Source organism: Ovis aries, chromosome 14 (genome assembly GCF_016772045.2).
Source record: "Ovis aries strain OAR_USU_Benz2616 breed Rambouillet chromosome 14, ARS-UI_Ramb_v3.0, whole genome shotgun sequence".
Lineage (NCBI taxonomy): Eukaryota > Metazoa > Chordata > Mammalia > Artiodactyla > Bovidae > Ovis > Ovis aries.
The window spans coordinates 29,104,620-29,120,819 of record NC_056067.1 but is presented as its reverse complement, the minus strand read 5'-3'; the positions used below and the strand labels follow the sequence as shown (position 1 = coordinate 29,120,819).

General features: G+C 39.4%; 1 protein-coding gene across 1 annotated transcript in view; it reads left to right on the top strand.

Annotated features, from left to right (window-relative positions):
* CDH8 (cadherin 8) overlaps positions 1 to 16,200 on the top strand; it is a 395,389-nt gene that overhangs the window by 224,752 nt on the left and 154,437 nt on the right. The window contains exons 5-6 of the mRNA XM_004015044.5: positions 11,738 to 11,905; positions 15,612 to 15,799. Coding sequence (XP_004015093.2) covers positions 11,738 to 11,905; positions 15,612 to 15,799 — 356 coding nt within the window. The remainder of the gene's footprint in view (positions 1 to 11,737; positions 11,906 to 15,611; positions 15,800 to 16,200) is intronic.

Sequence of the window (16,200 nt, the reverse complement as noted above, 5' to 3'; positions counted from 1 at the left end):
CTAACTTTAGACTCTGGTTTCAATCTTGGCTCCATTTCTCAGTAGGCAACTACAGAGCCTGTGCTTTATCTGCTCAACAACCCCACCATTCTTGTCTGCTTAAGTCCTGAATTGCTAAGAAAAAGCATCCGATTCTTTTAGTGACTCTCACTTTTCTTTTTTAAACCACCCATACTTATTATACATATAATTAGTTATTGGAATTATGGCTTAAGGAAAGAATAGTGCCATCATGTTCTTCACAGAAATAATTTCACTTGATTGAGGAGTCCCTGAAAGTGTTTTCATTTAGGGGAAAAGAAATTTCACCTTAATTCTGAATAGGAATAATTGCAAGGATTTCAATGTAACTCAGAATTGGCATTTTAAGTAGCATCAGTTATTGGCTAGCCAGTGTGTTGATGTTATAAATGGTGGTCTGTGAGAATTATTTAATAGGGGAATCCAGGAGCTACAGAAGCGACAGCCCATACACTAATCTCAGTATGCACGCTGTATATAAAAATATGGAGATGGGGTATCATTGTTAATTCACTTACAACTCTCATATGTTATTCCATATGGATATGGAGGGAGCCATGGCTGTGATCCACACAGTGGGGAAGTTTTAAAGATGTAGTTATTTAGTACAAGAATATGCTGCATTATAAGAGGAAACGCACATGTAAAGAAGCAATTTGTACACATTGAGACACTGAAATGATTTTCAATGGTCTGATTTAAGGCTTTCTAGCCCGCTGTTCTAGAACAGTTCCAAACACAAATGAGAAGGGTTGTGTACTGTAGAGGTTAATGTATAAAATCTATATGGAAGAAGCTATGTCTGTCAAACAGACTCATGTTAAGATACTATGATTGCATAAGAGGAGACTGTTGGATAAGTAGCTGACTAACACTGTATGGAGACTTTTAATTATTTTTTTTTCAAGGGAGAGTGTATTATTAATAATTCATAATTAAGACTCTAGAGGCCAAAATTTGGATCCTGGCTCAGCCACAGTCTGTGACCTTGCCCATGACCTTTCTAGTTGCTGGACCACATTCAAATCCCTATTATTTATCTGTTAATGTATCTTATAATTCTGCCAAGTGAACTAAGTTTTCCTATGGATTACTGTAGGAAAATTTAGCTACCATAACTGTCCATTTCCCAGGAGAAGTAAATAACAATGCAACTTCAAAAATAGAAAAAACCAAAGCATTGTTGATGAGGCATATAGATCAAAAGAAGTTTTTCATGAATTCATCCTTAACGAATTCAATTCTCGAAGTATTCCTAATATACACAGCTCATCAGCATCACATTTTGAATAATCATGGGATTATCTGAAATATTAGAACAGTGCAGTGCAAATTTGAACTGAGACATTTAATAAATAACTAACAATGTCAATTATGAAATGGGTACAGATATAAAGAAATTATGAGAACTCCTGGCCTATTTAATTTGCAAAATACATCCACTTCGCTTGTGTTCAGGAAGTGCTATGCCCTTCCTCTGGCAAACCAGCGCCACATTAAGAAGTGACTCTGGGCAAGGTTCAGAATAGCCCTCAAGTCTCCCTTGAACCCTGAAGGCAGCAAGACTTGGGTTTTAATCTTATATTCTCCCCAACTTAGTGGCTCTGTAACCTTATAACTGTTTTTCAACATCTCTGGTCACAGATCCATGACAGTTATTAATATTTGTAAAGTTGTAATATTTGTCAAAATGAATTTGGGTGCAAATCTTGTAGAGATGTCTTTGCAAAAAATATAATTTGCGTTTGTTACATGAAAGTTACTAGTGAGGCATTATCATTTTGAAGTTGGTAAGAGATGTTTTAGTACCACTGCTGAATTTAATCCATGTTTCTTAACTTTAAAATAACAGGTTTACTTTATTATTACCATTGAATTAATATCTAGATTTTACTTACATACATATGCATGTATATGTGTATATTTATAAAATGTAAATATACATATATGCATATGCATACCTGAGTGTATATATGTATATATACCCACATATACACGCATGTGAATACATTTATTGAAAATATATATTTATATATATCTCTGTGTGTCTGTATCTATAGATCTATGTCTATTGTATTAAGTAAAGCATTTGACATTTGACCTCTCTATAATAATATCAACCTAAACTCTCATTTGGCAATTAATACCATTTTACACATGAGATTGATGAGCTGAAGGAAATTTCAGTGACCTGCCCTGAATCACATGGCTGGTAATCCTCCTAGTGAAATAAATTCTCATCTATATAAGCCCAGAGCCTATTGTCTAACAGACATAGTCCTCTACTTTGTATTACAGAGTGCTGGGAAGTTTGGGGGTGAACCTCCAATTCCTTCACAAAACACAAGAAGTTACCTTCATTTATATTCTTTGCCAAATTGTTATAAGCACTTATATAAGTACAAGAATAATCATGGCATACTTTATTTTTTAAATAAAATTTGAAAATTGTTAGAAGTGTTTTGTGTTGCTACAGAATTTTTTGCAATACCTGCTTAATATTTTACGCATTTGATCTCAACCATCTTACCCACTAAATTACTGTTTCCCATTGTTACATATTTAAATCACTTGCCTATTTATAAATACTATACATAAAAGTGAACATCTTAATCTAAAAACTTGAAGAGTTAGAAGAATGGAAATATGTAATTTCCTTGGAATACATTTTTAATTTAAAAAAATACCAGGTCAAAATATCTAAGCAAGTTTTTAATTCCTGATACATTAAACCCATTAACTTTCTATTATATTTTGCAGAAGCACCAAAAATATGTGAGAAATCATTTCTCCAAATCCAGACCATTCTGTCTACATATCTATCGATCTGCCTATCCGCCTATCACCTATCTAATTCATAAGTTATTGGTTACAAGGAGAGTAAATGCAGGTTTTTCTGAGTTGTATAGAGGATAAACACTTTTCTAATGTCTTACTTTCTCTTTCATATATCTGTGTAGGTTTGGCATTACTGAAGTTATTGTACTAAAGCTACTGTTCTATGACAGGGTGGGCATCTATTGAAGGGTCTCTGGTTGTATAGCCTTCACCCCTCATAACTGGCAGCATGTGGTACAAATTCCATAGGTAGCAGAAAATATGAGTACAGTGTATGACCCCCCCCCCCGAAAAAATAATTGATCCCTGATGAATTTGTCCCACTTAACCTCATAATTGAAAGACATTTTTTCACAGCTCATAAGATGATAATTGCACGTTATATTGGCAAGAGTTTGGGGGAATAACAAAGCTAGTGGTTTCATAACTAGGATAATGTGTTCAACAAGTCTTATTCAAATGGGAGTTTAGCACAGCATTTTATATCAACTGCAATCTTTGAGCAGCACAATCTGGGAGACCCGCAAAGAGTGAATTACAGTAATCAGCCTTCAAAATGACAAAGGAGTTAATCAGCATCTCCGTGCCTTTCTCATGAAGCCTCTCAATCTGGTGATATCACAGAAATTATAAAAGGAAATCTTCGTGACGGGTACAAAATGCTTCTCAAATGATAACACCAAAGACAATGGAAAGGAAAAAAAAAAGACTCAAGTTTTAAATTTTTGAGATGACTGAATTCTAATCAGAAGTACTCCCTGAATGATGAGACCATAAGGAACAGCTGTTTAGTACTTGGGAAGAACTTAGGCCAGGCAAGGATTTAAATTCTTCAACTTCTGCGCTAGGGAAATCTCCGTTTGATTGAATAGAGTTAAGATAAAAACTACGTCTTTTAAATACGAAAGAATCAAGCACATCAGTCTATTCACAGTAGGGTCGTGAATGCCAGCTTTAGAACAAGATGATTCCCTCTTTTCCATGTTAATCCTCCTGCTGGCGTTCACCTCCAATCTTGTATCTTCCCAACCCCACTCCCAGGGCCAGGTTCAAAATCTCTGTTGAATTCAATTCACAGAGAATGGACTATTCTCATTAATTGAATTTTCTGATGAGATTAGATTTTCAAAATGGAGTTCCAGGGAAGCACTTGCAGAATGTGTTAGCATTCCTGTTTCTGAGTCAACTCTACAGTTAATGTGATCAAGGGTCCAGCAGGCCAGGGTATCAAATGCAGATCATTCTGCTCCAAATGTCAGAGCCTCCCATTTTCAAGGGGAAGAAAACGTATTCCAGGAAGTTCTGTAATTTTTCCCAAGGGTGAATGAGTCAAGGCATCTAAGTCTAAACCCTAGAGCTATGCCTCAGCTGGAAATTTACAAAAGGCAAAGACAGAAATTTTAACCTTTTGTATAACTCCAAGTCATATGCTGAAATTACCATGCTTAGAACAACTAAATCAATTTTCGTTTTTGTGAGGTTACTTACCAAATGCTTACCTTAAGGAGTGTTACTAACAATGTGAAGCAGAAAGCATACTACTGAAGAAAACATACACTTGCCAAAGAAAAAAATTAATTAATTAATTGAAAACTCTAATTTGTTGCCAATATGGTGTAATGGAAGTTTAAGCATAGTATTTAAGCTTGTGAACACATTCCTGGGCACTGAACATGCGGGTGTGGAAGTACATGGGGAGACAATGGACACTACTTTTGCTTGATCACTACTTTAAAAAAGAGGAACACAATTTATGTCTTGGGTGAAGGGAAGGAATTTAACATGACTACCATTCAAAGGTATTTAAATTTTGGCAAAAAGGGATCTCTTCTCTGCCTTCTTAACAATCACAGTTGAAAATGGATAAAAAATGCCATTTAATTAATTGAGGATTATAGTCCAGCAGCAGCCACAGGACTGGAAAATGTCAGGTTTTATTCCAATCCCAAAGAAGAGCAATAGCAAAGAATGTTCATACTAGCTCACAGTTGCACTCCTCTCACATGATAGCAAAGTAATGCTCAAAATTCTCCAAGCCAGGCTTCAACAGTACGTGAACTGTGAATTTCCAGATGTTCAAGCTGGATTTAGAAAAGGCAGAGGAACCAGAGATCAAATTGCCAACATGCGTTGGATCATAGAAAAAGCAAGAGAATTCCAGAAGACATCTACTTCTCTGCTTTATTGATTATGCCAAAACTTTTGACTGTGTAGGTCACAACAAACTGTGGAAAATTCTGAAAGAGATGGGAATACCAGACCACTTTACCTGTCTCCTGAGAAATCTATATGCTGGTCAAGAAGCAACAGTTAGAACTAGACATGGAACAGACTGGTTCCAAATTGGGAAAGGAGTACATCACAACTGTATATTATCATGCTGCTTATTTAACTTATATGCCCAGGACATCATGTGAAATGTCAGGCTGGATGAAGCACAAGCTAGAATCAAGATTGCCAAGAGAAATATCAATAACCTCAGATACACAGATGACACCACCCTTATGGCAGAAAATGAACTACTAAAGCGCGTCTTGATGAAAGTGGAAGAGAAGAGTGAAAAAGCTGGCTTAAAACTCAACATTTAGAAAACTAAGATCATGGCATCTGATCCCATCGCTTTATGGCAAATAGTTGGGGAAACAATGGAAACAGTGAGAAACTTTATTTTCTTGGGTTTCAAAATCACTGCAGATAGTGACTGCAGCCTTGAAATTAAAAGATGTTTGCTCCTTGGAAGAAAAGCTATGTCCAAGTTAGACAGCATATTAAAAAGTAGAGACATTACAAAGGTCCATCTAGTCAAACCTATGGTTTTGCCAGTAGTCATATATGAATGTGAGAGTTGGACTATAAAGAAAGCTGAGTGCCAAAGAGTTGATGCTTTTGAACTGTGGTGTTGGAGAAGACTTTTGAGAGACTTTGGACTGCAAGGAGATCAAACCAGTCCTTCCTAAAGCAACTCAGTCCTGAATATTCATTGGATGGACTGAGGCTAAAGTTGAAACTCCAATACTTTGGCCGCCTGATGCAAAGAACTAACTCATTGGAAAGTACCCTGATGTTGGGAAAGATTGAAGACAGGAGGAGAAGGGGATCACAGAGGATGAGATGGCTGGATGGCATCTCTGACTCAATAGACATGAGTTTGAGCAAACTCCAGGAGTTGGTGATGGACAGGGAGGCCTGGTGTGCTGCAGCCCATGGTGCTGCAAATAGTCGAACATGACTGTGCAACTGAACTGAACTGTAGTCACTTTTAGTCTTCACATTTCCAAATTTCTGACTTCGCAAATGGGAGAGGAAAAGTCACTTATAACTATATTTTTTTGTTCTGTGTTTGGCGATTTCCACAAAATATTTATTTACCTTATTTGTTTATTTATTTGGTTGTGCTGAGTCTTAGTTGTGGTATGTGGGATCTTTAGTTGCAGCATGCAAACTCTTAACTGAGGCACGAGGAATCTGGTTCCCTGACCAGAGATTGAACTTGGGCCTCCCTGCAGTGGGAGCAGTGAGTCTTAGCAACAGGACCACCAGGGAAGACCCTGGTGATATTTAATACCAAGCAGTTTTTAAAGTATAGAAGTCCTCTCTTTTGTCCGCAAAAGAAATAGCTTAAAGCTACTAATACTTGGGAGAATATATGCACCAAAGCAAATAGTTCAGGGGAGAAGTAGTAGAAGGAACAAATGTTTATGACAGTTTGTAAGCTTCTATTGTAGAAGGTATTTTTTCTTTTAACATCTTGCTATACCTATGTACCTGGAATGATCGGCCTTTTAAATAAGAATAGAAAAAATTAAGTAGCATGTGTAGATATATGCCCCAGCACAAGGAGAAAAATAGAAGGACCAAAGACGCTTGTGGTTTTTCTTATCCTTGTGTCTTTCTGGCCACAAAGTAGCAGGAGAAATGTTCCAGAAATTCTGTCTTGGATTTTCTAATGAGTTGCTGCTAGTCGTAAGGTTGAGACTGGAGGCAGTAGGTGCAGGCAAAACAAAGCCTGTTCATTGCACTGTTTGTACTGAAGCCAATTAAGTGTGTGGCAGGCCCTAAGGACACTAGAGACACTCCCTGCTTACCTTAACACGTCAAGAAATCTGCTCCCAATGTCGTACAAGACAAGAAGGTGTGCTCCAATACAGTATACTAATGCATGTATATGGAATTTAGAAAGATGGTAATGATAACCCTGTATGTGAGACAGCAAAAGAGACGCAGATGTATAGAACAGTCTTTTGGATGCTGTGGGAGAGGGAGAGAGTGGGATGATTTGAGAGAATGGCATTGAAACATGTATAATATCATATATGAAACGAATCACCAGTCCAGGTTCGATGCATGATACTGGATGTTTGGGGCTGGTGCACTGGGATGACCCAGAGGGATGGTATGGGGAGGAGGGAGGGGGCTTCAGGATGGGGAACACAGGTACACCTGTGGTGGATTCATGTTGATGTATGGCAAAAACAATACAATATTGTAAAGTAATTAGCCTCCAATAAAATAAATAAATTTAAATTTAAAAAAAGAGAGAAGAAGGTGTGGAAACTCCCAGGTGTGCAGCCTCCCAGATGGGTCACCCTGAGCAACTCGCTTCACTGGATAGCTGTTCTCATGTTACAGATAAGCAAACAAACCCTTGTCTTGCTGTCTCAAGGAGCAGTCCTTTGGATGGCAATTGATAATTACACTGACCTACTTTTGACCTGTAGGTGTCTGTAAGAATGACGTGGTGGAAACATGTTTGGCTCTTGGCTAAAGAATAGTTATCTTAACTGTATTTTTTTAGGGCCTAGAACATACAAGTCGGGTGATTCAGGAGAGTTGTGTGAGGAAAGTACTGAGAAAAGTGTGGTCTGCTTGAGAGCTGTCAAGGGGTAGGGAGGCCCCCAAGGCCAGCAGCAGAAGGGCTAATTCCATTCCTAGATCTGAAGGGCTGAGGGAAGGAAGCTGCTCGTGGACACTAGAGTTTCGCTCTAACAACTGCCCAAGATAATCACTGCAGAGGCCCAAGCATGTGATTGAGGTGCTGGGTGATCTAGAACCTCACCCTTGTCCAGTCTCCATGTCTCCCTGGGTAGTGTGTTGGTGGAGTCCAACACGAAGCCAGCAAGTAAGTGCATCCATCCCATAGTGGTCCCTCTCCCATGCCAAGGACAGGTGAACAGTGCTGGAGAGCAGATCTGGAAGAGCAGCTGGGGAATCTGCAGCACGCTAACCACTATCCAGGAAAGCTTTAAATAGATGTTGTTTGGTGTGTAGATGTTAACCCCGATCTCCCAATTCACCCCCCTTCTTCCTCCCTGCCGTGTCCATTCATTTGTTCTCTACATCTGTGTCTCTATTTCTGTTTCACATTAAGATCATCTATACCTTTTTTTCCTAGATTCCATATGTATGGGTTAATATATGGCGTTTTTCTCTCTCTGACTTACTTCACTCTGTTTGACAGTCTCTAGGTCCAGACATGACTAACTAGTGAGGACCTAATGTGTAGCACAGGGAACTCTACTCAGTGCTCTGTGATGACTTAATGGGAAGGAAATCCAAAAGAGAGGAGATGTATGTATATGTGTAGCTGATTCACGTTGAAGTACAGCAGAAACTAACACAACATTGTGAAACAATTATACTCCAATAAAAACTGAGTAAAAGAATACATTCCGATTAGGAAGCCAAAGGGTGGAGGGAAACTACTGTTTGACAAGAACTTGTATGATTTCTCTCTCATAGTCTTAGAATCCCCTTAATGGATAGCTGATTGTTATTTCCATTTAACAGGACAGGTAATCCCAGGAGCCTACTAATTTGTTCACGGTCACAAAGCTAGTAGGTGTGAGGGTAATGTGAGAAACCGAACCTGCTTCACTTCAATAGGAGAGAGCACTTATAAGGGACGTCCAACTTGTCAATAGATGTGCGTCATAGATGGTATGAAGCTGTCTACCCTGATGCTGGAGGACATCAACATTTCTGTAATAAGTGGAAACCCAGGGAACCCTTCTTCTCCCATTAAAGCAAGGCTTTATGATGCTTTACACACATTCTGATACAACTCAAAGACACTGACCTGGGTATGCTAATATCAACCGAGCATCAAAACTATTTTAATTCCAGGTGTCTGAGAGGCATCACAGTTTTTTTAAAAAATTATTCTCTAATGATTTATATTTTAAAATGATGAGGATAATACACACCGATCTTCTCAGTCTCTGAGCGAGTTGTAAAAATTCTTCCACTGGAGTAACCCGAGAGGATTAATGTGTAGACCTCAATCCATCAACTTCTTTGAAAAAAGTTGCTGTCTTCCTTGAGGAAGTACATCCCTTTGCTCTGATTAGTGGAAGCTGTACGTCACATTCCAAAGTCCAGTGGTTGGCTTTAATTCATGATGACCTTAAACTGTGATGGTACCTAAACGTTATAAGCTACAAGTTACTCCTGTAACTATTGTGGGAGTAAAACCATTTTATAATCCTTCTTACTGGAATTGGTTCCAGACTCAGGATATTCGGAGTCATGAAAATATGTATCCATAGCAGTGTAGCCACACTGGCATCTTCTCATGCTACTGATAAGGTTTCCTTATTGTTGTTCTTACTGTCTTTTGCCTAGATGTTTATTTTCTCCTCAGGAATGCCTCACAGTGATCCAGATTGGAATGGTTGCTGTATTTCTAATTTATCTCCTTTCAATTTTTGTTCATAAACATAAACATATGAGCTATTGAATTACTAATATACTAAGACTGTGAAGAAGGCTGAGCGCCGAAGAATTGATGCTTTTGAACTGTGGTGTCGGACAAGACTCTTGAGAGTCCCTTGCACTGCAAGGAGATCCATCCAGTCCATTCTGAAGGAGATCAGCCCTGGGATTTCTTTGGAAGGAATGATGCTTAAGCTGAAACTCCAGTACTTTGGCCACCTCATGCGAAGAGTTGACTCATTGGAAAAGACTGATGCTGGGAGGGATTGGGGGCAGGAGGAGAAGGGGACGACAGAGGATGAGATGGCTGGATGGCATCACTGACTCGATGGACGTGAGTCTGAGTGAACTCCGGGAGTTGGTGATGGACAGGGAGGCCTGGCGTGCTGCGATTCATGGGGTCGCAAAGAGTCGAACACGACTGAGTGACTGAGCTGAACTGAAGACATGGTCAAGCCCTGAAATGAATTTTCATATTGAAAGATATTATTATGTTACTATCCTTATTTCCAAATAGGCAGGGCTGTCCAGTTGAGTGCTCCCTAAATGGGAGCCTCTGATATAAAGGTGGTTTCAAGGTCAAATAAAGTGCAGAAGAACTCACATCTTTTCCCAGAGCCTGCTCATTGCCTGAATGGATTAGATTTCCCTGGACACTCTCGTTTCTCACCTGCTACTTGAATGATTCAGAGACTTGAACTTCTTGCAAACCTCTTACAGATAGATGATTTAATTAAGACCATATGAGTCCAGAAAAAAAGAATTACAACTTCAGACACCCTTACCTTGAATTGAACATGTATGATATCCCTGAGGTTAGAAGTGAGAGGCAAATTGTCTTTAATTCAGAGACTTTTTTTCACTTGGTCCTGAGAGGTAACTCATTTACTCAACAGGAATATTCTGAGCTAGTCACAAACTTTTTTTTTTATCATGAGCCTTTAGCAATATGGCAGCAGGGGATCTTATGACCGAGTTAAGTAAAAGTGTAGGACACAGAAAAATAGCAATATCCATTAATATGGGAATGCCTGCATTACTCATTGTACATTAATTAATGAAGAATTATACAGCTGTGAGAAGTAATGAGTTGAGCGTCTAACCATTGACAAGATCTCAAAAATATCCATTGAGTGAAAAAAGAAAGTCTCAGAACAATGACTACACTGTGGTCACATTTGTGGTTAAATGTTCATATGTACATTTGCACATTTGCGTGCATATATATGTGAAAATGTACACATCAAAATGCTAGCAATATTTATCTATGAAAAGAGGTATGAGGGTAGGGAGAAAGCAAAATACAGATTTTTCAAAATAACTTCAGGAGCACCTACACCAATCTTTGAATCTTTAACAAGAATATTAAAAGACTAGTGAAATATACTGAGAAGCAGAAAGATGAAACTCTGAAAATATATCAGAAAAAAAAAAAAACACTTCACATTTTAGAACTGACACTACATTATTTACATGATTCTGTGTTTACCCCCTTTTCTCTTTTCTCTATCTTCCTGTTCCTATAAAACATTTATTACTTTTACAATAGTCATGATGTAACTAAACAATTAAAATATGAATGTAGCTGAACAATGCCTGGACTTAGACACTTGCCTATATTAGTTCTGATTGGCATTTTATTCATCTGAGTTGATTCTCATAATGCATTTATTTCTTTCATCTCTCTGATGTATTTGTGAGCCTTAGAATAATTTATCTTTGACCTCGGAGCCTTCCAGCTATTTGTGTATTTACTTCTCTTGTAGGAGAATTGGAGTCTGTGATAAATTGAAGGATTCTTTCACTTCCAGGGTTTTCCTGGGTAGATGAAGCTATGTTATGATTTATACTTTAATTTGGTAGGCAAGAGCATGCCATTCAACTTACTTTCTAATGTACATTTTTATAAGTTCTTTTTTTATACATTATAAAATGTATTTTTGCAAGTAATCCACTAATGTCTATGACTACAGTCTTTCTCAGTGTTGGCATCAGAGATGCACACCAGCTAAATGTCAAAAGAAAACAGAGAAGCATCTGAGTGGGGATCTGATGCATATGCATGTGTTTCTGTATGTGTGCGTGTGTGTGTGTGTGTTTGTGTGATTCACACATTCATTGTTGAATGAGCTATCTGAAAGTCATTCTCCCCTTTTCTTCCCCTCAGCAATCATAAAAACTGCCCTTCCCAATATGGACAGGGAAGCCAAGGAGGAGTACCTGGTCGTTATCCAAGCCAAAGACATGGGGGGACACTCAGGGGGCCTGTCTGGCACCACAACGCTTACAGTGACCCTCACTGACGTGAACGACAATCCTCCAAAATTTGCCCAGAGTAAGTGAATTTCCTGTGTTGCATGAGCATCCCTGTATGATGTTTTCATTTGAATCTATATTCTAATTTTCAGTGATCTGAAAAACTGATAGCAATCACTGAGTGTCTCTGACATGCAAGGTAGAATAAATCCACGTATATAGGAAACTACCCATGCTATCGTTTGAAGCCTAGATGTATCCTTGCTCTACAGATTTCAAAGCATATATAAGAATGTTTTTGAATATTAAACATAAAGTAAATATCACAGCTGAGTATTAGAACCAGCAAGCCTGGATGCAAAGATTTGTGCTTATTTCTGTAGTCCAGGGTATGTCCTGTGAAGAAAACTGGAGAGAATGATTGAAATGCACCTCAGATATTGCTCTATCAATAGTCCCACTTGTTCTATAAAAGAAACTAAATCTCTAGAGCCTGAGATGGAGAAGGCAGATATACAGTACACTTGCTGCAAAATATATACTCCTCCTTCCAGTGGCTGGCGGGACATCAGTGATCACCGACCCTCCCAGTCCCTGTGAAAGCTGTGCTCGGCCTCCTAAACCTCTCAACAGCAAGTGAGGCAGCCACCATCAGTGAATCAGGAAGACGATCCTTATTTGCCAACTTTCCTGCACTCTCATAGAAACCTTTCCTTCTGTGCATTTTGGCAAGGGATCATCTATTAGAGAGATGATTTAGGAAGGGCTTTCTGACATGGAGAATCTTAAATTGAGAGAAATGAGTGATGAGTAGGAATTAGCTGGAATAAGGTGAAACCATGAAAGGGAGGATGGACATTGCAACTGGAGGAAATGGATGCCCAAAAGTCCTGTGAAGAAGGGTGTACGGCCCTGAATGAGAATTGAAAAAATTCCACTACAGCTGGAGCACAGTCTGGAGAGCTAGGTTAGGCAGGGAGTCAGTCATCCCTGGATCTGTAAGCCATTTTAAGTACCATGATCTTTATCCTAATATCGCTGCTGCTGCTAAGTCACTTCAGTCGTGTCCAACTCTGTGCAACCCCATAGATGGTAGCCCACCTGGCTCCCCCGTCCCTGAGATTCTCCAGGCAAGAACACTGGAGTGGGTTGCCATTTCCTTTTCCAATGCATGAAAGTGAAAAGTGAAAGTGAAGTAGCTCAGTCGTATCTGACTTTCTGAGACCTCATGGACTGCAGCCCACCAGGCTCTTCCTAATATCGCTAGGAAGTCATTAAAATATTTTAAGTTGTAGGTTGAATAATAGGATTTAATTTTAAGGAAATCAGAGAAAATGGTGTCTGGCCTTCTTCCAGGGTCTTTTCCACACTGCAGCCAGGTAAAGGATACTAGAAATCATTCACATAAAAGGTGATGAAAGCCCTGGCAAGCAGGGTCGATCGTGTGGGAATGGAGAGAAGTGATAGATGTTTGAGGGCTAATGGTAACAACAATCTAAGGGTAGACTGCACTTTCAGTCGAGGATGCAAGTTACCCTCTTCCTGACATGAGAGATCAGCTGCCTGCTGGTGCACTTTGCTGGGATAGGAAATACTTTAGGAAAACCATGGCTTTTGAAGAGAGAGAGAGAGAGAAAAGCCAGAGGAGTGAGGAGAGTGAAAGAAGGAGAGACAGAGATGGGGCTTGGAAATGACACATTTGAGGTGCTTTGTAAAAATTCTCTGCAAAAATGCCAAGGTAGAAAGAACAAGAAATACTGCATTTCATTAAGCATTTGAGAATTTCCACATCTGGCCATTCATAAATCAGACAACAATGCAACCCTTTTAAGCCGAAATGATGGAAATTAAAAACGCTGTCTCTTGCATCTTTCCCCCAATTATTTTATTCTCTTTTCAGTTGCCATTATAGTTAATACACTAGCATGCAACTCCTCTTTCTCAGAAAATTATTGTTTCAATTGCACAGTAGCCTGTGAGTTTCAAAAGTGTTTCCTGTCTTAGAAGTAATAGTGATTAACTATGATCACACTGAAAGGGAGGATGAGAGTAGGAAGAATAACAGTGGATAATGAATCGTGTCACTGGCTTGATTTCTCAAAGCTTCCTGTTGCAGGGCTGGCAGTAAGGTGAGGCCCCTTGCTGTCTTATTTACCTAATAAGCACATCTCAAGGAGTCATCACAAGACCTTACCTGAAATATAAAGTTGGAAGGAAATGGAATCATTACTGATTATGGGGGGAGTGGGAGACTTGTGCTTGACATGATGATTTTTGGTACCTACCTTGGGAAAAAAAACTGTTTTGTTCCCTAGTCCCATAATATTATGATTTTAAGAGGCATTTTGATTTCATCGTTAGATAAAAGTGTGCTACTGCCATTAGAAAATTTTTCCCTCATAAGAAGTTATCCTTTTATACTGGGTACAATGAGGCCTTAGTTTATCCAAGGGACTCAATGATTGAGTTCAGACTAGACTCAGGTAATGTTCTCTAGATTTAATTTTTCCTTTCGGGTTTATGGTCCACTGAATGTTTATTTCCCCTTGTTCTCGTTACATGGGGACTACAGCTTCCTGTTTGTCTGGATTTGGATTCCCCAGAAACAGACACTGAGACAAGAATTTGATTGTAAGTGGTTTATCTTGGAGATGATCCCAAGAAAGGCCAGTTCGGAAGTGAGAATATGAGGGGGAGGAGGCCAGAAAGCCCATGCTGTGTATTCTCAAGCCAGCTACCACTGGAGAAACTGGAGCTTTATCTCCTTGGGGATACCCTGGCCCCCTGTAAATAAGCAAAAGGAAAGAGCAAGCTTAAGATTATCCTGCCAGAGAGGTGACGGCGCCAGGGATTTTATTTAGTAAGTTGTGTGAGTCTTTGAGGGGTATTAACTTTCTGAGAGTTCTAGCCTGACAGGCAATGGGCAAAATGGGTTCTGAAGACCAAAGGAAACCCTCAGAAGTTGGCTGTTGGCTGGAGGACATGAGTGACTGAAGTGGTAACGGCCAGAGTTTAGGGCTTGGGGTACCAGCAGCTTCCCCTACACCAATGAAAGCGAGTGGCACCGGTGTAACAGCCAAAGTCATCTGAATAAAAAAGGGGCTGATATCACTGATTAGACACATTGTCCTGCCTCCCCCTAGGAGAAGGGATACACACTGTAGTTGTATTTTTGCCTAGAGAGTTTTGAAGGTAGGATTTTTGGTCTTCAGAGCAAGGAGGACTCTAGTAACAAGAGGAGTGTTTCATGTGTCTGAACAGCTTGCTGCAGGGCATAGCAGAAGCTTGGTAATTGGATTTTATCAAAAATGGTCTACAAGTCTGTAAATATAAAGGTAACTTCAAAAGTGACTTTCAGTGTGTTACACATGGCATCTATCTGTGCCGAAATTAGCTTAATATTTTATGTTGGGCAACAATGAATATCCCCAAGGGCAGCCAATGTGATTATACAGCAAATGGGAAAGAACATTCACACAGACTCACTAATATCCTGATATAACTCCGCTCCAAATATGTACTTGGTAAACATACGGTTGAGTAAGTCCCATAACTCAGAAGAGTTTCAAAGAGAGATCGCTGCTTTTTCTGGGAACTGTTTGTCTCTGAGTCATGTAAAAGGTTGTATGTTCCACAGTGAAAATGATGTTTTTGCCTCTCCCATCACTGTGTTGGTCACATCTGTACACAGGTACCTTGAACAAGAAAGGTGCCCAATAAATATTTGCTAAATGAATGAATGAATGGAACATATGCAGTGCTCAGGGTCTCTCCTCTTTCCTAAGGTCTGTATCACTTCTCGGTACCGGAAGATGTGGTTCTTGGCACTGCCATAGGAAGGGTGAAGGCCAATGATCAGGATATTGGTGAAAATGCACAGTCGTCATATGACATCATTGACGGAGATGGAACAGCACTCTTTGAGATCACTTCTGATGCCCAGGCCCAGGATGGCATTATAAGACTGAGAAAGGTAAGCTCAGGAAGGTTTTGCTCATCTTCAGAATATTAATACCTCTTTGAAATGTGAACATTGAAGATGGTGGGGGTTGGGTGGGCTTCCTGATATAATCTTAGAAGGGAAGGAGGTTTGGCTTCTTTAGCTATGAAAAAGTAAGAGTCCTGGGACCTCCCTCGTGGTCTAGTGGCTATGATTCCATGCTCCTCATGCAGGGATCCTCAGTTAGATCCCTGGTCAGGAAACTAGATCCTACACGCTGCAACCCACACTCCACGTGCTGCAACCAAGACCAGGCATAGTTGAATAAATGAATAATAAATAATGTTGGAAGAAAGAGGAAGAAAAAGTAAGAGTCCTTTTCTCACATTCTGTCTCTTGGTCCTACTTGATACTTCAGCTAAAGCTCAGTAAGC